The sequence below is a fragment of the Somniosus microcephalus genome, chromosome 3, assembly GCF_052327205.1.
Source record: "Somniosus microcephalus isolate GS21.2 chromosome 3, FLI_Smic_1.0, whole genome shotgun sequence".
In the NCBI taxonomy this organism is placed as follows: Eukaryota; Metazoa; Chordata; class Chondrichthyes; order Squaliformes; family Somniosidae; genus Somniosus; species Somniosus microcephalus.
Window position 1 is genome coordinate 283,727,302 of NC_140989.1, and position 24,074 is coordinate 283,751,375.

Below are 24,074 nucleotides of genomic sequence, written 5' to 3' on the forward strand. Positions count from 1 at the left end.
GTGCAGCAGGCGGTTAAGAAGGCAAATGGTATGTTGGCCTTCGTAGCGAGAGGGTTTGAGTACAGGAACAAGGATGTCTTGCTGCAGTTGTACAGGGCCTTGGTGAGACCACACCTTGAGTATTGTGTGCAGTTTTGGTCGCCTTATCTGAGGAAGGATGTTCTTGCCATGGAAGGAGTGCAGCGAAGATTCACCAGGCTGATACCTGGGATGGCAGGAATGACGTATGAGGAGAGATTGGGTCGATTGGGCTTATACTCGCTGGAGTTTAGAAGAATGAGAGGGGATCTCATTGAAACTTATAAAATTCTGACAGGACTGGACAGACTAGATGCAGGAAGGCTGTTCCCGATGGCGGGGGAGTCCAGAACCAGGGGTCACAGCCTAAGGATAAGGGGTAAGCCATTTAGGACAGAAATGAGGAGGAATTTCTTCACCCAGAGAGTGGTGAACCTGTGGAATTCTCTACCACAGAAGGCAGTAGAGGCCAATTCATTAAATATATTCAAGAAGGAGTTGGATATATTTCTTAAGGCTAAAGGGATCAAGGGGTATGGGGAGAAGGCAGGGACCGGGTACTGAATTTGGATGATCAGCCATGATTGCATTGAATGGCGGAGCAGGCTCGAGGGGCCGAATGGCCTACTCTTGCTCCTATCTTCTATGTTTCTATGAGTGGATGAGCGGGAGGGAGGAGGTGGATGAGCGGGAGGAGAGGTGGAGTGAGGGAGGAGGAGGTGAGCGGGAGGGAGGAGGTGGGTGAGCGGGAGGGAGGAGGTGGGTGAGCGGGAGGGAGGAGGGGGGGTGAGCGGAGGGAGGAGGGGGTGAGCGGAGGGAGGAGGGGGTGAGCGGAGGGGGAGGGAGGAGGGGTGAGCGGGAGGGAGGAGAGGGGTGAGCGGGAGGGAGGAGAGGGGTGAGCGGGAGGAGGAGGGGGGTGAGCGGGAGGGAGGAGGGGGGTGAGCGGGAGGGCGGAGGGGGTGAGCGGGGAGGGGGGTGAGCGGGAGGGAGGAGGGGGGGTGAGCGGGAGGGAGGAGGGCGGGTGAGCGGGAGGGAGGAGCGGGGTTGAGCGGAGGGAGGAGCGGGGTTGAGCGGGAGGGAGGAGGGCGGGTGAGCGGGGGGGGGGTGGATTGGGGGTGAGCGGGAGGGAGGAGGGGGTGAGCGGGAGGGAGGAGGGGGGGTGAGCGGGAGGGAGGAGGGGGGGTGAGCGGGAGGGAGGAGGGGGGGTGAGCGGGAGGGAGGAGGGGGGGTGAGCGGGTGAGCGGGAGGGAGGAGGGCGGGGGGGGGAGGATTGGGGGTGAGCGGGAGGGAGGAGGGGTGTGAGCGGGGGGGGGAGGATTGGGGGTGAGCGGGAGGGAGGAGGGGGTGAGCGGGAGGGAGGAGGGGGTGAGCGGGAGGGAGGGGGGGTGAGCGGGAGGGGGGATGAGCGGGAGGGGGGGTGAGCGGGAGGGAGGAGGGGGGGGTGGTGGAGTGCTGGTGAGCGGGAGGGAGGAGAGGTTGAGCAGGAGGGGGGTGAGCGGGAGGGAGGAGGGGGGTGAGCGGGAGGGAGGAGGGGGTGAGCAGGAGGGGGGGGGTTTGAGAAAAACGATGGAGAGGGAAGGAAATGAGAGGATGATAAGGGAGGTTTGAGTTAGAGGATGGAGGGAATGAGTGAAAGGCGAGATTGAGGGACTGAGTGAAAAGGAGGGAATGAGTGAAAGGTGGGAGGGAATGAAAGGAGGGAGTGACTGGGAATGTCTGAAAGGGAGAGGGAATGAGTGAAAGGAGGGAGAGGGAATGAGTGAAAGGAGAGGAAGAGGGACTGAGAAAGGAGCAAGAGAGGGAAGGAGGGAGGGAATGGGTAAAAGGAGGAAGTGATTGAGGGAATGAGTAAGAGGAGGGAGCGAATGAGAGGAGGGATAGAGAAACATAGAAGATAGGAGCAGGAGTAGGCCATTCGGCCCCTCGAGCCTGCTCCGCCATTCAATGCGATCATGGCTGATCATCCAAATTCAGTACCCTGTCCCTGCTTTCTCCCCATACCCCTTGATCCCTTTAGCCTTAAGAAATATATCCAACTCCTTCTTGAATATATTTAATGAATTGGCCTCTACTGCCTTCTGTGGTAGAGAATTCCACAGGTTCACCACTCTCTGGGTGAAGAAATTCCTCCTCATTTCTGTCCTAAATGGCTTACCCCTTATCCTTAGACTGTGACCCCTGGTTCTGGACTCCCTGACAATCGGGAACACCCTTCCTGCATCTAGTCTGTCCAGTCCTATCAGAATTTTATAAGTTTCAATGAGATCCCCTCTCATTCTTCTAAACTCCAGCGAGTATAAGCCCAATCGACCCAATCTCTCCTCATACGTCATTCCTGCCATCCCAGGTATCAGCCTGGTGAATCTTCGCTGCACTCCTTCCATGGCAAGAACATCCTTCCTCAGATAAGGCGACCAAAACTGCACACAATACTCAAGGTGTGGTCTCACCAAGGCCCTGTACAACTGCAGCAAGACATCCTTGTTCCTGTACTCAAACCCTCTCGCTACGAAGGCCAACATACCATTTGCCTTCTTAACCGCCTGCTGCACCTGCATGCTTACCTTCAGCGACTGGCGCACAAGGACACCCAGGTCTCGTTGCACTTCCCCTTCTCCCAATCTATTGCCATTCAGATAATCTGCCTTCCTGTTTTTGCCACCAAAGTGGATAACCTCACATTTATCCACGTTATATTGCATCTGCCATGCTTCTGCCCAATCACCCAACCTGTCCAAATCATCCTGGAGTTTCTCGGCATCCTTACAGCACACACGCCCACCCAGCTTTGTGTCATCTGCAAATTTGGAGGTATTACATCTAGTTCCCTTGTCTAGATCATTAATATATATTGTAAATAGCTGGGGTCCAAGGACCAATCCCTGCGGTACCCCACTAGTCACTGCCTGCCACTCGGAAAAAGACCCGTTTATTCCAACTCTTTGCTTTCTGTCTGCCAACCAGTTCTCTATCCAAGTCAATACCTTGCCCCCAATCCCACGCGCCTTAACTTTACACGCTAATCTGTTATGCGGGACCTTATCGAAAGCCTTCTGAAAGTCCAAATACACCACATCCACTGGTTCTCCCTTATCTATTTTACCAGTTACATCCTCAAAAAATTCCAGTAGATTAGTCAAGCATGATTTACCTTTTGTAAATCCATGTTGACTTTGTCCGATCCTGTCAATGTTTTCCAAGTGCTCTACTATTACATCTTTTATAATGGACTCTAGCATTTTCCCCACTACCGATGTCAGGCTTACCGGTCTGTAATTCCCTGTTTTCTCTCTCCCACCTTTTTTGAATAGTGGGGTAACATTAGCTACCCTCCAATCCATGGGTACCGTTCCAGGTTCCATCGAATGTTGGAATGTGACCAGCAATGCATCTACTATTTCTAGGGCCACTTCCTTAAGTACCCTAGGATGTAGATTATCAGGCCCTGGGGATTTATCGGCCTTCAATCCCGTCAATTTCCCTACCACCATGTCCCTCCAAATACTGATTTCTTTCAGTTCTTCCCTTTCATCAGACCCTATGTTCCCCGACATCGCTGGGAGGTTATTTGTGTCCTCCTTTGTGAAGACAGAACCAAAATATGTATTTAATTGGGCTGCCATTTCTTTGTTCCCCATTATAAATTCCCCTGATTCTGACTGCAAATCAGAGGGAGCGAATCAGTGAAAGGAGAGGGAAGGAGTGAGAGTTGGGGGGGGGTGGCGCTCTTCATTAGTCACTAACCCTTGTGTTCTATTTTATATGTAGTGATTATACGCAAGATTTACAGCGGCGTTAAAGGGATAGTCAGTTAAACAGCTGCACTTTAGCAGCAGAATAATTGTGTATTACATGGTATGACATTACTGTTATAAAATATCTCATCTAACTTAGTTTGAAAAATACCACTCGTAACTATCTGATCATAGATGGAGCATCTCTAGCAATGGTTCTCTTCTACCCCTGCATTGTCACTTTTGGAGTTTCCCATGGATTAATTCTTAGCCCCTCTTCCTAATCTATATACTGCCCCTTTGTGGCATAATCTGCAGACACAGGGTCAGCTTCCACATTTATGCCGATGACAACCAGCTCTACCTCTCTCGAGTCTTCAATTGCCTCTATTCTGTCAGACTGTTTGTCCAACGTCCAGTCTTAGATGAGCCTCAACTTCCTCTAGCTCATCAGGTAGGAAGACCAAAGCCATCGTCTTTGAACCTTGCCATGGACTCTAACACCCTCTCTGGCCACTGTTTGGCTGAGCAGAGTGTTCACACCTCCAGTGGCCTGACTTTCTGACCTCATAACCTCTCCATCACAAAGAGCACCTGTTTCCATCTCTGTAACATGACCTGCCTCTGCTCCCACCCATCTGCCATGCCTTTATCACCTCCAGTGTTAATTACTCCAGTGTTCTCTTTGCACACCTATTCTTCCCATGAAAATTTTCAGTTGGTCCAAAACTCTGCTGTTGATATCCTGTCCAGGACCAAGCCCTACTTGCCCATTATCGTGGTCAAGCATGCTTGTTGGTGTTTCTATTTAAAATAGATATATTTGGTGGTTATGTTCGATATCAGTACATACATGTGAGATTAGCATCTCTAACCTATTTCCTGAGTGTCGGCATTGCCTGTTACAGTAATATAAAAATGATATTCACTTGTTCATAATATATTTAATAAATCTGGTTCTTATCTAAAAGTAAGCAAAGTACAAGTTACATGCCCTTTGTATCATTTCATATGAGGTTTTAAAATGAGTTTTAAATGTGATTTGAACTTGCTCAATTTGGTGTGTAGGTAAAGCTAAAATCATTGATTCATAAACATTTGTTCTGTAATTTAGGACTGTTTTAGTAAGAAAACATTACACTGGGAAATAGTAGTGGAAATTGTATGATATCACTGCCAGATTCTATCATTAAGCAGCTCTGAATTACTTTCTGGGGCTACAGAAACTGAAAATATTCAATTTAAATGGAATATTTTATTAAGTAGATATGTCAAGGCCTGCCATGGCAAATAGTTTATTCCGCTGATTAACCAAAGTAATTACGCATCCTTCATTTACACATTCACATGGGGAATTGCCAGGGGTCAATTATAAAGTGCTTAATAATTACGATGTCATAATGCCAGTGACATCACAAACTAGCTTCAACTGACTTCTTGTACAAAAATACACGAGTTGATTTTTTTCAGTTGAAATTCTATAAACAAATTATTCTTCAGCTGCACTTCTGAAAGTAGTTGTAATTAAGCTAGCCATGACATATTCCTGGTTTTTCCGATTACCAGTGATGGGTTCTACATGTTTGTTTTCCAGTTCATGCATAGCACTAGGTTGGGTTCTGGTTCCTGTGTAAATTCAGTAGATAAAAATGATGTATATTCAGTTGAGAACATGGTTTCATAATTTAAGTTTAGCATTGGTTTCATAATGCAACTGAGCAGAGATTTCTAACTGTTTTTAAACAGGAATACAACTCATCATGTAGTAAATCCGTATATTTATTTAACAAGCTTTGAACAGAAAGCAGTCTTCTTTCAATCCACAAAGTTTTTGTTTCTGTTTACTAGTGAAGAGGATGCCTGGCCTTATGCAGAATGAGAGTAATGGAAGGGGGAGCCCAACCAAAAGGAAACGACTTTCCCTTAAGTTCTTTCAGAAAAAGGAAGCCAAACGAGCACTTGATTTTACTGAGAAGCAAGAAAATGAACAAAATTCTTCAGAGCCAAAAAGGCTAGATAAGTATGTTGCATGATTTATCAGTCCAATAAATTCTGCAAAGTTGAGTTTGTGATGATCGCAATGTTGTGCTAATGTGTTTTCAGTAAGGTAGTGGAAAATTGATACACATTGAATGTAGGACATGAGATGCATTATAAATATGCTTTCTGGCTTGTACGTTATTACATACAGGATGCCTTTTTTATTTAATACTGTTTTTTTAAAGTATTCCTGCTCTTTTGTCAGAGGAAGTATAGTTAGCATTTTGATGCTGTTGGTGCTTGAGCTTAGTGGGGGGGAGGTTTCAAGAGAGCAAAAAATAAAAATGTCAGCGGAGAAGGCAATAGAGCAAGGTAGCAGTGGGGGAATTAAAAACCAGAGCGTGTCAGGGAGGGACAGAATGTATAAAGATAAAGGTAAAGTAGTAAAAGGGGTAAAAGCAGGAATAAATTGTCACAAAACATATTTAAAAGTTCTTTATCTGAATGCACGCAGCATTCGTAACAAAATAGACAAGTTGACGGTACAAATAACTACACATGGGTATGATCTGGTGGCCATTACAGAAACATGGCTGCAAGGTGACCATGACTGGGAACTAAACATCCAGGGGTATTTGACAATTAGGAAGGACAGACAGAAAGGAAAGGGAGGTGGGGTGGCTATGTTAATAAAGAATGGAATCACTGCAATAGTGAGAAATTATATTGGGTCAAAGGATCAGGATAGTGAAACGGTTTGGGTGGAGATAAGGAATAATAAGGGGGAAAAGTCACTAGTGGGCGTAGTCTATAGGCCTCCTAACAGTTGCAACTCTGTTGGTCGGAGTATAAATCAGGAAATAGTTGGGGCTTGTAATAAGGGAACAGCTATAATCATGGGGGATTTTAACTTTCATATTGACTGGACAAATCAAATTGGGCAGGGCAGCCTTGAGGAAGAGTTCATAGAGTGCATTAGGGACGGGTTCCTTGAGCAGTATGTTACTGAACCAACCAGGGGGCAGGCAATCTTCGATCTGGTCCTGTGTAATGAGACAGGATTAATAAAAAATGTCCTAGTAAAGGATCCCCTTGGAATGAGTGACCATAACATGGTTGAATTCCAAATTCAGTTGGAGAGTGAGAGAGTTGGATCTCAAACCAGCGTACTAAGCTTAAATAAAGGAGACTATGAAGGTATGAGAGCAGAGTTGACTAAAGTGGACTGGGAAAATAGATGAAAGTGTAAGACGGTAGATGAGCAGTGGTGTACATTCAAGGAGATATTTCACAACTTTCAAGAAAAATATATTCCACTGAGGAAAAAGGGGCGTAAAAGAAAAGACAGCCACCCGTGGCTAAGTAAAGTAATAAAGGATAGTATCCGACTGAAAACAAGAGCATATAAAGTAGCCAAATCTAGTGGGAGGATAGAAGATTGGGAAGCATTTAAAAGCCAGCAAAGAATAACTAAAAGATGAATTAAGAAAGGGAAGATAGATTATGAAAGTAAACTAGCAAAAAATATAAAAACAGATAGCAAGAGTTTCTAGTTATATAAAAAGAAAAAGGGTGGCTAAAGTGAATGTTGGTCCCTTAGAGGACGAGACCGGGAAATTAGTGGTGGGGAACATGGAGATGGCAAAAACGCTGAACAAATATTTTGTATCAGTCTTTACAGTAGAGGACATTAAAAATATCCCAACACTGGACAAACGGTGGGCTATAGCGGGGGAGGAGCTAAACATGATTAAAATTACTAAGGAGGTGGTACTCGGTAAGATAATGGGATTAAAGGCGGATAAATCCCCATGACCTGATGGCTTACATCCTAGGGTCTTGAGAGAAGAAGTGGCGGTGGGGATTGCGGATGCATTAGTGGTAATTTTCTAGAACTCCCTGGATTCAGGTAAGGTCCCAGCAGATTGGAAAACTGCTAATGTAACGCCCTTATTTAAAAAGGGAAGTAGACAAAAGGCTGGAAACTATAGACCAGTTAATCTAACATCTGTGGTTGGTGAAATGTTGGAGTCCATTATTAAGGAAGCAGTAACAGGACATTTGGATCAGCATAATTTAATCGGACAGAGTCAGCATGGTTTTATGAAGGTGAAGTCATGTTTGACAAATTTGCTCGAATTCTTTGAGGACGTAACAAACAGGGTGGATAAAGGGGAACCAATGGATGTGTATTTGGACTTCCAAAAGGCATTTGACAAGGTGCCACACAAAAGATTACTGCACAAGATAAAAAATCACGGGATTGGGGGTAATGTATTGGCATGGGTGGAAGATTGGCTATCTAACAGAAAACAGAGAGTTGGGATAAATGGTTCATTCTCGGGTTGGCAATCTGTGACTAGTGGTGTTCCGCAGGGGTCAGTGCTGGGACCCCAACTCTTTACAATCTATATTAACGATTTGGAGGAAGGGACCGAGTGCAACATATCCAAGTTTGCTGACGATACAAAGATGGGAGGGAAAGCAGTGAGTGAGGAGGACATAAAAAACCTGCAAAAGGACATAGACAGGCTAAGTGAGTGGGCAGAAATTTGGCAGATGGAATATAATGTTGGAAAGTGTGAGGTTATGCACTTTGGCAGAAAAAATCAAAGAGCAAGTTATTATCTAAATGGAGAGAAACTGCAAAGTGCTACAGTACAAAGGGATCTGGGGGTCCTGGTGCATGAAACACAGAAGGTTAGTATGCAGGTACAGCAGGTGATCAGGAAGGCCAATGGAATCTTGGCTTTTATTGCAAGGGGGATGGAGTATAAAAGCAGGGAAGTCTTGCTTCAGTTATACAGGGTACTGGTGAGGCCACACCTGGAATACTGCGTACAGTTTTGGTTTCTATATTTAAGAAAAGATATACTTGCTCTCGAGGCAGTTCAGAGAAGGTTCACTCAGTTGATTCCGGAGATGAGGGGGTTGACTTATGAGGAAAGGTTGAGTAGGTTGGGCCTCTACTCATTGGAATTCAGAAGAATGAGAGGCGATTTTATCGAAACATATAAGATTGTGAGGGGGCTTGATCGGGTGGATGCGGGGAGGATGTTTCCACTGATGGTTGAGACTAGAACTAGGGGGCATAATCTTAGAATAAGGGGCTGCCCTTTCAAAACTGAGATGAGGAGAAACTTCTTCACTCAGAAGGTAGTAAATCTATGGAATTTGCTACCTCAGAGAGCTGTGGAAGCTGCGACATTAAATAAATTTAAAACGGAGATAGACAGTTTCCTAGCTGATAAGGGAATTAGGGGTTACGGGGAGAGGGCAGGGAAGTGGACGTGAGTCTAGGTTTGGATCAGCCATGATCCTATTGAATGGCGGAGCAGGCCCGAGGGGCCGTATGGCCTACTCCTGCTCCTACTTATGTTCTTATGTTATGTTGGAAGTTAGTGTCATTGATGGCTCAGTCTGTGATTTTGGGTCCCTACAAGACTAAACTGAATGGAGAGTATTAGGAAGGAAAGGTGTGGTGGTGGGGGGGGGGGCGGGGATCCTAGAATAGCCAAGAAATAAATACAGACAAGTCTGCCTAATGTTATGCCCTATTGGACTGGACAAAATTATAGCATACGTACTGTAACTATAGGAAATTTTCCTTATAAACACTTGCAAACACTTCTAGACTGTTTTGAAGCCATTTGCTAGATGATGTTGCTCCTGATCCTCCAACTCCAGCAGCCTGTCTCAAGATGCTCTCTGACATTCAATATTACATGCAATGCTCATCTAGTGACTTGTTTACGCAAATGTTGGCTAGTCTGGCAAAAATTGAAGCAGCAATTGCTTGTGATTCAATTTTGAAGATAAAAAATTCCAAAATAACTTTAAAATCCTTATTGCAGTGAAATTAAATTAAAATATTCACACAAAATTATCTAATCTCCACCATGCAAGTTGTTATTGGCGCTTCAAATACAGTATCACATTGTTTGATCTTTTGTTAATCAGGACCTCAAATTTGCATAACATTAGATTAATTACAACATCATATGGACATAACAGTATGCAAACTGAAATGTGTACAAAACATAGCAAGCCCAGCTGGGACTGGCCGCTAGTATAGCATTATGCATATTATAACAATAGGTAACAACGTTATGCAAACTCGACTATAAATCTGAGGGAGGGTGGAAGGCAATGAATACAGGGGAGGAACAAATCAGGATAATTGGTGCCTCTGATGGAACACTGCTCGTCCAGTACTTAAGTTGCCTGGCTGGGTTGCCTCCAGGACCAGAAAGATTACTGCCAAAGGAGCTTCTACTGGAAGTCGCTGAGCTGAAACCTGAAATAGTCTGTTCGAGCAGGAAGGGAAAGTTTAACAAATCTACACATTTGTGGCCTATCCACCTGGTACCTTGTTTTCACAAGGTTGCTTTATAAATGGGCGAAGACTTTTGGACAAAATGTACACTGGCTTACAGTTTCCTTCCCCATTAATGTTCTATAATATTTTTTCTGACAAAAATAGATGTTGGCTAAGAAAATTCTGCAAAAGTTTTATTTTGTTTGATGAATAGCTCCAGTATATTTTTTTGTGGAATTCTGATGCCCATAGCTGAAAATGTAGATAAACTTGCTAAGTCCTGTAAGGAGTTTTCTTTTGGTATGTTCAATTACATATAATCAGGCAATTAAATAATAAATATAGGGAATAATTTCAATATAAATACAGTATTCATCTTTCTCTCTCCCACTTCCATATGCTGTTACATAATTATTTCCCTCAATATAGGAAATTTATTTATATTTTAATAGTTTTCCCTGCCATGTCAAGAAATCTCAGTCTAGCTTCTGGCTGGTGCTGAGCGCATGGTGGGCATCAATTTACTTACTTGACTTGCAGTGGTCCACCCATCCACAAAGGACACCTTGAGTTGTGTTTCTCAATACAGTAAACTCTTGTTTAAATAGCACTTAATCATCCGGAATACTTTTAATAACCGGCAAAATAGATAACCGGTAATCTTGCCGAATCCATCCAGCACTCGTTTTGCCAAGTCCGAGTCTCCTGTGGTGGCCGAGTCAGTCAGTGGTTTTTATTTTTGTTTGTTAAAAATTGCTGTGGTAGGTATACCTCTCTGTTATCCAGAATTTTTCATCAGCCGGCACCATCCTGGTCCCATAGGTGCCAGATAAGAGAGAGTTTACTGTACTTTGTTAATGTATGGTTATTGTGTATACCTAGTTGTCGTGCCAATGTCCCTTTTTTGTTCAGAGTAATTTATTTGACTGATTTGAAATATTTTTGATTTAATATATCCATGACTTTATGTTCAATGATTGCAAGGTCTTTTGAACCTTTTTGTTCAGAATTATTAATTATTGTACTAGTAATGTGATTTTCTTCCCCCCCCCCCCCCCCAATTCCTAAAATAGATGTGACAAGGTTGTTTCTGGAGCCCCGTTGATATCTTCTGCAGTTGGATATGAAAAGAGGGAGGAGCTTCTACCTTTTGTGGGCCTGAACAACCTGGGAAATACATGTTACCTCAATAGTGTACTTCAGGTAAAGTGGACTGATTTTAGAGGTGGTGTCAATTCCTTGAATTGTCTTCACTAGTACATGTAATCAAATTACATTACTCTCGCTTTCTGATTTTGTAACTTGAATTCTGAAATAGACTAATCAATTGGTACTTTTTTATTTGTATACATAATGGCCCAGAAATTCGGGTCTCCATGGGTGAGTACGCACGGGGTACTTACCCGTAAACCCAATGGAAGTGCCGGTTTCCTGCATGCACTGCGCATGCGCGGGAAACCGGCACTTCCGTTCCCCTGACGAAGGGGTTCAGAGGTCGAATGCGTGCGCGGGAGAGGCTGCGCGTGCGCATCAAACTTATTTTACAGGTTTTCCCGGGAAGGTAAGTCTCCAGAAGTTAGACATGTAAAAAGCAGTCATAAGGCCTGCTTTTAACAAGGTCAGTGGTGAATTAATTAAAATTAAAACATTTTTTCCACAGGTTTATTATTTTTAAATACTTTAAAGAAAGGTAAGTTTATTTTTAGCCCCGTTAGAAAATAAAATTATTTTTTTCAAAAATTTAAATTGTTTAAAATAGTTATTTCATGTAATTTATAGTTTATTTTAAAAATGTGATGGTTTTTAAAAAAATTATTTGAAGATTTAGTGCTTTTTTGGGGCCGTAGTATTTATAAGTTTTGACAGCTCTTCCTGTCAATCTTATGAATGGGCATTTCCTGCTCCGATTGGCTCCCCATGGCCCACGTGATCCCAGGGGATGCTTCGAACTAACTGCGCCCCTGGGATACGCAAGCACTGCGCGCCGGCAGCTGGACCAGGCCCCGGATCGGAATCCCATACGGGCCCACAGCTCAACGGCCGGCGCGCTAGGTAAGTGCAGCTTGGGGGCTTGCACCTGCGGGAAGCCCCCGACCCGAATTTCTAGGCCAATGTATTTTTTTAAGTCACCTGTTCATTTAAATTTGATTGGGCTAGCCCCAAGCAGGGAGTATCATTCCCTCTTAATATCATATCAGACATTCTAACACTAGTAAAATTACACATGAACATGTAACTCTGCTTAAATGTAAGATCTTCAGTTCCTCCATTTATCCCGATGGTATTTTTTTAAGCATACGAACAATGAAGGACAGGAAAAGACCTTCTGTTTCATCCAGCCTGTCCCAATTCAGTTTGCAATCGGTACAATGTGTAGAGCTATCCAGGCTTTCTTGTGTTAGGCATTTAAATCCACTGGTATAAATATGCCTACTGTGAGTTATGTGGTGCTGTTTCATCTGTTTTTGAGTACTATAAATTTTACTTCTGTTTACATTGTTCCACTCGATTATTTTTACTGCACTTCAGTTTTTTTTTTAAAGCACTACAGGAAACTTTGTGCTATCTGGCACAGACGGGACCGAGCTGTTGCCGTCCCATCAAAACTCCCGGACAAACCAGCGCTAATGTTGAAACATACGGAGATTTTGAGCTCCGTATCTGGCAACAAACCCTGTTGCTTACAGCTTCTAAACAGTCGGCCGTACCTTGCAAGCATCTCTGTAGCTTAGCAACAGCTTCAGCGAGACCTTGCAGAGCCTGACTGGTGGGGGAAAAAAAGCAACGAAAAGAAAAAAAACCTAACGAAACGGCTCCTGATTTTTGCCGGTGGTTCGAGCATTCCGGACAGTTAACCTCCGGATAAACCAAAGTTTCCTGTACTGTGGTTATGTTGCAGTTCTAGAAATCCTCTTCATAAATGCAGCACTTTTGTGTCTCTCTCTCTGTCTGTCTGTCTGCCCGCTATACACTCAAAAGTTATAGAGCGTACCTACACATATGTTATATCAAAAGAAAGCTTATGATTAGGGGAGTCTCATAGGCGTATTTACTTTTTGGTCAGACAAAAATAGTTCAGACAGTATACAAAAAATGTTCAAAAATCCGCTCATTAGCTGTTGACCAATCCTACCGCTCATTAGCGTTGAATGACGTGATGGTTGACCAATCCTACAGTTCAGTGACCTGATGGTTGACCAATTGGTGCGTCACGGGGGGCGTTTCATTCCGTGTGGGGGCAGGACCTAATCCTGCAGCCTCCCGAAACGTAGCTGCCATTTTTTTCACTGCTTTTACTCAACAGCGAGCAGGGCAGCTGCGGCGGCCTGCCGGAGCGGGAGGTGAGTTGGGGTCACTCGGGCCGGGCCGGGCCTGACAACCGTTTGGCCCGAGACACAGAGCAGGGGAGCGGCCAGCCGTCAACCGCGCGGCCCTGTAAACTGCCGTTTTACAAAAAAGCCTTGGCAACGCCGGGCCCTCCCAGCTAGTGTATTTATAAACTGGTATGCCACTCTCAAAAATGTGTGTTTTTTTGATTTAAAAAAACCCAACTTTGTTGAAATCCTGATCAGTATTTGACACTAAAATGGATATGGGTTAGGTGAAAATGGTCAGATTTGGTTCTGAAACAGTACCTGGGTAACAGAAGTGAATGGCCTTTGTCATTCCTAAATTCTAGATTTACTGGGTCATGCATCTCGATTGCTTTTTGTGGGATCTTGTGCACAAAATGGCTGCTGCATTTACTTTCAAAAGTCACTGTACTTCATAGTAATACATTGTTCTGAAGTGCTTTGAGATACTTCTGAGAAATGTAATAAGGTAGTAGTGGTGCTTCTGTTTCCGCCTTTGCAGAGAAACAAAGAACTGCAATTCAGCCAGAAAGAAGAGCTGTATGACCGATTCATGAGACACATTTGGGTATTTTTTGAAGCTAAGAATCTGCATTTAGCAAACACTTGGATTACTTTTAAACAGGCTTTGATTTTTTAAACATTGAATATTGACGGTACATGTCCTGTCGCTGTGCTGCTATTTTCAATATTCCCCTTGACCATGCACCTACCACAAAAAAATCAAATTGATAAACAGTGATAGATTTTCTCCACTGATCGATGAGATAATAACAAGAGGGCATAAATTTAAAATAATCCCAAAAGGAATTAAGGGGGAGGTTAGAAAAAAAATCATTAGAGAAGGTTGTTAGATTTTGCCACAGACCGTTAGTATGTCAGCTGTGGCTCAGTTGGTAGCACTCTCGCCTCTCAGGTGGATGTAAAAGATCCTATGGCACTATTTTGAAGAAGAGCAGGGGAGTGTTCCCTGATGTCCTGGCCAATATTTATCCCTAAACCAACATCACTAAAAAACAGATTATCTGGTCATTGCTGTTTGTGGGACCTTTCTGTGCACAAATTGGCTGCCGCATTTCCTATATTACAACAGTGACTACACTTCAAGTAGTACTTCGGTGCCTGTAAAGTGCTTTGGGGCATCCTGAGATTGTGAAAGGCGCTATATAAATGCAAATCTTTCTTTTCTTTCTTTATTGAAGCAGCATTGATAAATTATTTAAAATTGGAATTAGATAGTTGATTCAAAGAATAATATTCAAGGGTATTGGACTTAGACTAGGTGGCTAGTGGTGAAATACTTTGGCACAGACTTGAACCAAATAGCCTGTTTCTGTGCTGTATTGTTTGTTTCTATTTAGCAGTTGATGTTCAGCAAATTCACGCTGAAAAAGTGGTCCCTGTGTAAATTCAGACAATGGTCAAATTTTGTTAAAATATTTTTTTTTAATGACTAGGTGTTGTATTATTGCCCTGGATTTAAAACTGGGATGAAATTCATCTATGACATAATCTCCAAGAAACAAGAGATACTGAAGAGTGAGGAGGACCCCAAAAAAGACCAGGTAATCGGGAATAAAAATACACCTGCAAATTATTAGGTTTAGAATGCTATGCTTATTCCCCGACTATTGGGGTATTTTTTTTCCTCTGAGGAGCCATTTGTAATACTCTGGCAGATTTCAGCCAACAGCACACATGGGATTGAACTGAGTACCTTTCTGACCTGTGACTTAGCACCACATCAAACTGGGCGATGTCTTTACCCACTGAGCAGTAGGAGAAACAACGTAAATAGAGGCTTTCAGCAAAGTATGAGATAATTATGGCCACATAACTGAAATGAGAAAAAGATGAAACCTTATTTTTCTTCAGAATAATGTGAGCCAAGGTTTTTTGTAAAAGGGAAATTACCAGTGTAGACCAGCAGTTACTCCTGATCAAATATATCCTGCCAGTTGCTGGATTTGACAGATTTTAGCCAACTAAAATTTGAAGTACAGTAATGATCTGTGAATGCTTCTGTACTATAGGACATATTAAATGGTCAAGAGGAATTGCCAATCTGTTTAGAGCTGATCTGCAACTTGCACAGCTTGATTGTATCGATGGAACAGATACAAGCCAGCTATCTTCTGAATGCAGAGAATTACACAGAGGGGGAACTTGCTACTCCGCCTAAGAGACTGATGGGTACACTGAAGTAAGTTTTTAAATACCTATTTGAAATTTTTGATAACCACTTCGTGAAAGAGGGGGGAAATAAAGATTTAGTGACAGAATCCAGATATAAAATTTTGCTCTTAAAGAATCCTGTTTAAGGCACTTCTGAACAATACGGATGTATTGAATGATTAGCTGTGAACTGAAAATTCAGACTCTGGATACCCCTCCACAATCATTATTGAGTACTTTGTCTGTCATTATCTATCCTAACACCTGAATCCTAGCCAGGGCAATTAGACATTGTAGAACATTTATTCATAACAAACAGATTTTCTTAGCTATATGTGGTAAAGTGGATTTAGCTATGCACCACTATTATAACAAAGTCCCAAAAGAGATCAATTTTAGCTGAAAAATTAAGAGGTAGTTTTATACATTTCTTTTTCCTCCCTTATGCCACGTCTACTGAAGGTGATGACTCATACTACATTATGGTTCAATGAGCAGTGGTAGCCATTTAATAACTTGCTAAAGTGCCCATTTTTCATCTGAACCTAAAAAGTGTCAATCTGCCCTCTCCTGTTATCCTACAAGTGTACTTCAAGCAGAGGATACTCAATACAGGAAACTTTGGTTTATCCGGAGGTTAACTGTCCGGAATGCTCGATCCACCGGCAAAAATCAGGAGCCGTTTCGTTAGGTATTTTTTCTTTTCGTTGCTTTTTTTTCACCAGTCAGCCTCTGCAAGGTCTCGCTGAAGTTGTTGCTAAGCTACAGAGACACTTGCAAGGTACGGCCGACTGTTTAGAAGCTGTTGCAGCAACAGGGTTTGTTGATTCACACGGCGCTGAAAAGCTCCGTATGTTTCAACATTAGCGCTGGTTTGTCCGGCAGTTTTGATGGGACGGCAACAGGTCGGTGCCGGATATCACAAAGTTTCCTGTATCTCTCACGAATAGGAACCCTGGTTTCTCCTTTTCCTCCATCCTGGGGGTGCCCAGGCCATTGTTGCACTTATCCCACTGCTGCTGGAATTGAGATTGAGTAAGTCAGCTCTGACCAGGAATTGAACTCCAGCACTTCCTTGTCCATATGAACCACATTACAGGTTATGTTGATGCACTATGCAAAGTTCTGTTTTACTTAACAGCATTATATAAATAACGACCATAGAGTCACAACGGCACAGAAGAAGGCCATTCGGCCCATCGAGTCCGTAGAGCAATCCAGTCAGTCCCATTCCTCCGCTCTATCCCCGTAGCCCTGCAAGTTTATTTCCCTCAAGTGCCTATCCAGTCTCCGCTTGCACCACTTCCGTCGGCAGCGAATTCCAGGTCATCACCATTCGCTGTGTAAAAAAAGTTTTCCCCCTCATCCCCCCTGTATCTCTTGCCCAAAACCTTAAATCTGTGTCCCCTAGTCCTTGTACCATCAACTAGTGGAAACAGCCTTTCCAAACCCGTCATAATCTTGTACACCTATCAAATCACCCCTCAACAACCTTTGCTCTAATGAAAACAAATCCAGCTTCTCCAACCTGTCCTTGTAGCTAAGATCCACCATCCCCAGAACCATTCTGGTAAATCTCCTCTGCACCCTCTCAAGGGTCTTCACATCCTTCCTAAAGTGTGGTGGCCAGAACTGGATGCAATACTCCATTTGTGGCCTAACCAGCGCTTTATAAAGGTTCAGCATAACTTCTCTACTTATGTACTCAATACCTCTATTTATGAAGCCCAAGATCACATATGCTTTGTTAACCACTCTCTCAAAATGTCCTGCCACCTTCAGGGACCTCTGTCCCTGCACACTCTTTAAAACTGCCATTAAGTGTATATTGCCTCTCCCTGTTCCTTCTGCCAAAATGCATCACCTCACACTTCTCTATTAAACTCCATCTGCCACTTGTCTGCTCATTCTGCTAGCCTTTCTATATCCTGTTGGTCGATTGATATCATCATCGCTGTTTGCCACACCCCCAAGTTTGGTGTCATCGTCAAATTTAGAAATTCTACTCTATATTCCAATATCCAGGTCATTTATCTATATATATAAAGCGGCTCTTCTGTCTGTCTGTCTGTCTGGTCTCGATGCGTTTGGAAGTTACAGGGCGTACCGACGCGCGCGTCGCCTCAAAAGAAAGCTTGCGATTCCGGACCGGTCATCGGCCTATTTACGTTTCGGCCGGACAAAAATCCCGCCCGCGGTATCCCAAAAACGTTCAGCGTTCCGCTCATTAGCATCTCATTAGCGACCGTGTGACGTCGAGGTCTTCCTACAGTTGAGTGTCGAGTGACTCGACGATTGACCAATCCTACGCTTCGGTGACCTGACCGGTCGACCAATCGGTGCGTGTGTGGGCGGGCCTTATCCTTCTGAACCGAGGTGAGTGGCCGCCATCTTGATTTTCCACAATTTTTTCCCCCACACTTTCTGTGTGTTAGGGAACTAAGGTAAATATTTGAATTGTGTGTTAGGGAATTAATTAACAATTTATTTCAGTTTTATATTGTGTTTAGCAACCCCCCCTCCCTCCTCCTCACCCTCGCACAGGGGGGACTCGGTGCTGGTCTCCAGGCCCGCTGCAGGCAGGCCTGAAGCTCCAAAAATTTCTCTATCTCTCTCTCTTCCCTCTCTCTCCTTCTCCTCTTCCCTCTCTCTCTCCTTCTCCTCTTCCCTCTCTCTCCTTCTCCTCTTCCCTCTCTACTTCCCCCTCTCAGGTTTGACGGTGTCGGGGCCCGAAGTGAGCCGCTCTAACGGCCGCCAGCCCGCGGGGTTTCCCTGCCTACTCCCCGCGGGCCGCCTCGCGCCGCTGGCACTGACCGCGCATGCGCCGCCCGCCCGCGAGAGCCCGCTCTGGCTTTTTTTTAAACGGCAACCATGCATGCGCACGGCCGTTGCGCAGCTGCCTTGACGCCGGCACGCATGCGCACGGCCCCCGTGACGCCAGCACACAGCCTCGTGAGATCGCGGGGGGGGGGGAGAGCCTCGGGAAATCGCGGGTGAGAGAGCCTCGGGAAATCGCGGGGGGGAGAGCCTCGGGAAATCGCGGGGGGGGGGGAGAGCCTCGGGAAATCGCGGGGGGGGGGGAGAGCCTCGGGAAATCGCGGGGGTGGGGAGAGCCTTGGGAAATCGCGGGGGGAGAGAGCCTCGGGAAATCGCGGGGGGTGGGGGGGGAGAGAGCCTCGGGAAACCGCGGGGGGGAGAGCCTCGGGAAATCGCGGGGGGGGGAGAGCCTCGTGAAATCGCGGGGGGAGAGAGCCTCGGGAAATCGCGGGGGGGGCGGAGAGAGCCTCGGGATATCGCGGGGGGGGGGAAGAGAGCCTCGGGAAATCGCGGGGGGGAGAGCCTCGGGAAATCGCGGGGGGGGAGAGCCTCGGGAAACCGCGGGGGGGGGAGAGCCTCGGGAAATCGCGGGGGGGAGAGCCTCGGGAAATCGCGGGGGGGGAGAGCCTCGGGAAATCGCGGGGGGGGGGGGAGAGCCTCGGGAAATCGCGGGGGGGGGGTGCGGGGAGGGCCTCGGGAAATCGCGGGGGGGGGGGGAGAGCCTCGGGAAATCGCGGGGGGGAGAGCTTCGGGAAATCGCGGGGGGGGGGAGAGCCTCGGGAAATCGCGGGGGGGGAGGGCCTCGGGAAACCGCGGGGGGGGGGGGGAGAGCCTCGGGAAATCGCGGGGGGGGTGGGGAGGGCCTCGGGAAATCGCGGGGGGGGGGGAGAGCCTCGGGAAATCGCGGGGGGGGGGGGAGAGCCTCGGGAATCGCGGGGGGGAGAGCCTCGGGAAATCGCGGGGGGGAGACAGCCTCGGGAAATCGCGGGGGGCGGGGGGGGGGAGAGAGCCTCGGGAAATCGCGGGGGGGGCGGGGGGGGAGAGAGAGCCTTGGGAAATAGCGGGGGGGAGAGCCTCGGGAAATCGCGGGGGGGGGAGAGCCTCGGGAAATCGCGGGGGGGAGAGCTTCGGGAAATCGCGGGGGGGGGGAGAGCCTCGGGAAATCGCGGGGGGGGGAGGGCCTCGGGAAACCGCGGGGGGGGGGAGAGCCTCGGGAAATCGCGGGGGGGGTGGGGAGGGCCTCGGGAAATCGCGGGGGGGGGGGGAGCCTCGGGAAATCGCGGGGGGGAGAGCCTCGGGAAATCGCGGGGGGGAGACAGCCTCGGGAAATCGCGGGGGGGAGAGAGCCTCGGGAAATCGCGGGGGGCGGGGGGGGAGAGAGAGCCTTGGGAAATAGCGGGGGGGAGAGCCTCGGGAAATAGCGGGGGGGGAGAGCCTCGGGAAATCGCGGGGGGGGAGAGACTCGGGAAACCGCGGGGGGGGGGGGAAGAGCCTCGGGAAATCGCGGGGGGAGAGCCTCGGGAAATCGCGGGGGGGCGGGGGGGAGAGAGCCTCGGGAAATCGCGGGGGGGGAGAGAGCCTTGGGAAATAGCGGGGGGGAGAGCCTCGGGAAATCGCGGGGGGGGAGAGCCTCGGGAAATCGCGGGGGGGAGCCTCGGGAAACCGCGGGGGGGGGGGGAAGAGCCTCGGGAAATCGCGGGGGGAGAGCCTCGGGAAATCGCTGGGGGGAGAGCCTCGGGAAATCGCTGGGGGGAGAGCCTCGGGAAATCGCGGGGGGGAGAGCCTTGGGAAATCGCGGGGGGGGGAGAGCCTCGGGAAATCGCGGGGGGGGGGGGAGAGCCTCGGGAAATCGCGGGGGGTGGGGGGAGAGCCTCGGGAAATCGCGGGGGTGGGGAGAGCCTCGGGAAATCGCGGGGGGGGGGGGGGAGAGCCTCGGGAAATCGCGGGGGGGGGGGGGAGAGCCTCGGGAAATCGCGGGGGGGGAGAGCCTCGGGAAATCGCGGGGAGGGCCTCGGGAAATCGCGGGGGGGGGGAGAGCCTCGGGAAATCGCGGGGGGGAGAGCTTCGGGAAATCGCGGGGGGGGGGAGAGCCTCGGGAAATCGCGGGGGGGGGGAGAGCCTCGGGAAACCGCGGGGGGGGAGAGCCTCGGGAAATCGCGGGGGGGTGGGGAGGGCCTCGGGAAATCGCGGGGGGGTGGGGAGGGCCTCGGGAAATCGCGGGGGGGTGGGGAGGGCCTCGGGAAATCGCGGGGGGGGGGGAGACCCTCGGGAAATCGCGGGGGGGGTGCGGGGAGGGCCTCGGGAAATCGCGGGGGGTGGGGGAGAGCCTCGGGAAATCGCGGGGGGGGAGAGCCTCGGGAAATCGCGGGGGGGGGGGAGAGCCTCGGGAAATCGCGGGGGGGGGAGGGCCTCGGGAAATCGCGGGGGTGGGGGGAGAGCCTCGGGAAATCACGGGGGGGAGACCCTCGGGAAATCGCGGGGGGGAGACCCTCGGGAAATCGCTGGGGGGGGGAGAGCCTCGGGAAATCGCTGGGGGGGGGGGAGAGTCTCGGGAAATCGCTGGGGGGGGGGGAGAGCCTCGGGAAATCGCGGGGGGGGGGGGAGAGCCTCGGGAAATCGCCGGGGGGGAGAGCCTCGGGAAACCGCGGGGGGGAGAGCCTCGGGAAATCGCGGGGCGGGGGGGGGGGCCTCGGGAAATCGCGGGGGGCGGGGGGGGGGAGAAAGCCTCGGGAAATCGCGGGGGGAGAGCCTGGAGAGCCTCGGGAAATCGCTGGGGGGGGTGGAGAGCCTCGGGAAATCGCGGGGGGGAGAGCCTCGGGAAATCGCGGGGGTGGGGGGAGACCCTCGGGAAATCACGGGGGGGAGACCCTCGGGAAATCGCGGGGGGGAGACCCTCGGGAAATCGCGGGGGGGAGAGCCTCGGGAAATCGCTGGGGGGGGGGGGGAGAGCCTCGGGAAATCGCTGGGGGGGGGGGGGAGAGCCTCGGGAAATCGCCGGGGGGGGGGGGGAGAGCCTCGGGAAATCGCCGGGGGGGAGAGCCTCGGGAAACCGCGGGGGGGAGAGCCTCGGGAAATCGCGGGGCGGGGGGGGAGGGCCTCGGGAAATCGCGGGGGGGGGGAGAGAGCATCGGGAAATCGCGGTGGGGAGAGCCTCGGGAAATCGCGGGGGGGAGAGCCTCGGGAAATCGCTGGGGGGGGGGGGAGCCTCGGGAAATCGCGGGGGGGAGAGCCTCGGGAAATCGCGGGGGGGAGAGCCTCGGGAAATCGCTGGGGGGGGGGGGGGAGCCTCGGGAAATCGCTGGGGGGGGGGGGAGAGCCTCGGGAAATCGCGGGGGGGGGGGGGGGGAGAGCCTCGGGAAATCGCCGGGGGGGAGAGCCTCGGGAAACCGCGGGGGGGAGAGCCTCGGGAAATCGCGGGGCGGGGGGGGAGGGCCTCGGGAAATCGCGGGGGGGGGGAGAGAGCATCGGGAAATCGCGGTGGGGAGAGCCTCGGGAAATCGCGGGGGGGAGAGCCTCGGGAAATCGCGGGGGGCGGGGGGGGGAGAGAGCCACGGGAAATCGCGGGGGGGGGGGGAGAGCCTCGGGAAATCGCGGGGGGGAGAGCCTCGGGAAATCGCGGGGGGGGAGAGCCTCGGGAAATCTCTCTCTCCCCCAGTCTCCCTCTCTCTCTCCCCCCCAGTCTCCCTCTCTCCCCCCCAGTCTCCCTCTCTCTCTCCCCCCCAGTCTCCCTCTCTCTCTCCCCCCCAGTCTCCCTCTCTCTCTCCCCCCCCCCAGTCTCCCTCTCTCTCTCCCCCAGTCTCCCTCTCTCTCTCGTCTCTCCCCCGGTCCTCCCTCGCGCTCTCTCTCCCCCCGGTCTCCCTCGCGCTCTCTCTCCCCCCGGTCTCCCTCGCGCTCTCCCCCAGTCTCCCTCTCTCTCTCCCCCGGTCTCCCTCGCGCTCTCTCTCCCCCGGTCTCCCTCGCGCTCTCTCTCCCCCGGTCTCCCTCGCGCTCTCTCTCCCCCGGTCTCCCTCGCGCTCTCTCTCCCCGGTCTCCCTCGCGCTCTCTCTCCCCGGTCTCCCTCGCGCTCTCTCTCCCCCGGTCTCCCTCGCGCTCTCTCTCCCCCGGTCTCCCTCGCGCTCTCTCCCGGTCTCCTCGCTCTCTCCCCCGGTCTCCCTCGCGCTCTCTCTCCCCCGGTCTCCCTCGCGCTCTCTCTCCCCCGGGTCTCCCTCGCGCTCTCTCTCCCCCGGTCTCCCTCGCGCTCTCTCTCCCCCGGTCTCCCTCGCGCTCTCTCTCCCCCGGTCTCCCTCGCGCTCTCTCTCCCCCGGTCTCCCTCGCGCTCTCTCTCTCCCCCGGTCTCCCTCGCGCGCGCTCTCTCTCCCCCGGTCTCCCTCGCGCTCTCTCTCCCCCGGTCTCCCTCGCGCTCTCTCTCCCCCGGTCTCCCTCGCGCTCTCTCTCCCCCGGTCTCCCTCGCGCTCTCTCTCCCCCGGTCTCCCTCGCGCTCTCTCTCCCCCGGTCTCCCTCGCGCTCTCTCTCTCCCCCGGTCTCCCTCGCGCTCTCTCTCCCCCGGTCTCCCTCGCGCTCTCTCTCCCCCGGTCTCCCTCGCGCTCTCTCTCCCCCGGTCTCCCTCGCGCTCTCTCTCCCCCGGTCTCCCTCGCGCTCTCTCTCCCCCGGTCTCCCTCGCGCTCTCTCTCCCCCGGTCTCCCTCGCGCTCTCTCTCCCCCCGGTCTCCCTCGCGCTCTCTCTCCCCCGGTCTCCCTCGCGCTCTCTCTCCCCCGGTCTCCCTCGCGCTCTCTCTCCCCCGGTCTCCCTCGCGCTCTCTCTCCCCCGGTCTCCCTCGCGCTCTCTCTCCCCCGGTCTCCCTCGCGCTCTCTCTCCCCCGGTCTCCCTCGCGCTCTCTCTCCCCCGGTCTCCCTCGCGCTCTCTCTCCCCGGTCTCCCTCGCGCTCTCTCTCCCCCGGTCTCCCTCGCGCTCTCTCTCCCCCGGTCTCCCTCGCGCTCTCTCTCCCCCGGTCTCCCTCGCGCTCTCTCTCCCCCGGTCTCCCTCGCGCTCTCTCTCCCCCGGTCTCCCTCGCGCTCTCTCTCCCCCGGTCTCCCTCGCGCTCTCTCTCCCCCGGTCTCCCTCGCGCTCTCTCTCCCCCGGTCTCCCTCGCGCTCTCTCTCCCCCGGTCTCCCTCGCGCTCTCTCTCCCCCGGTCTCCCTCGCGCTCTCTCTCCCCCGGTCTCCCTCGCGCTCTCTCTCCCCCGGTCTCCCTCGCGCTCTCTCTCCCCCGGTCTCCCTCGCGCTCTCTCTCCCCCGGTCTCCCTCGCGCTCTCTCTCCCCCGGTCTCCCTCGCGCTCTCTCTCCCCCGGTCTCCCTCGCGCTCTCTCTCCCCCGGTCTCCCTCGCGCTCTCTCTCCCCCGGTCTCCCTCGCGCTCTCTCTCCCCCGGTCTCCCTCGCGCTCTCTCTCCCCCGGTCTCCCTCGCGCTCTCTCTCCCCCGGTCTCCCTCGCGCTCTCTCTCCCCCGGTCTCCCTCGCGCTCTCTCTCCCCCGGTCTCCCTCGCGCTCTCTCTCCCCCGGTCTCCCTCGCGCTCTCTCTCCCCCGGTCTCCCTCGCGCTCTCTCTCCCCCGGTCTCCCTCGCGCTCTCTCTCCCCCGGTCTCCCTCGCGCTCTCTCCTCTCCCCCCCGGTCTCCCTCGCGCTCTCTCTCCCCCGGTCTCCCCTCG

The 24,074-nt window shown here is 50.8% G+C and overlaps 1 protein-coding gene across 3 annotated transcripts in view; it reads left to right on the top strand.

Moving 5' to 3' along the window:
* usp1 (ubiquitin specific peptidase 1) overlaps positions 1 to 24,074 on the top strand; it is a 171,275-nt gene that overhangs the window by 5,260 nt on the left and 141,941 nt on the right. For 2 of the 3 annotated variants that reach the window (XM_085982677.1, XM_085982676.1), the window contains exons 2-6: positions 3,787 to 3,873; positions 5,601 to 5,772; positions 11,124 to 11,253; positions 14,861 to 14,968; positions 15,437 to 15,606. In XM_085982677.1, the coding sequence (XP_085838803.1) occupies positions 5,609 to 5,772; positions 11,124 to 11,253; positions 14,861 to 14,968; positions 15,437 to 15,606 (572 nt within the window). In that variant the 5' untranslated portion in view covers positions 3,787 to 3,873; positions 5,601 to 5,608. The remainder of the gene's footprint in view (positions 1 to 3,786; positions 3,874 to 5,600; positions 5,773 to 11,123; positions 11,254 to 14,860; positions 14,969 to 15,436; positions 15,607 to 24,074) is intronic. The other variant, XM_085982679.1, reaches the window with a different exon arrangement.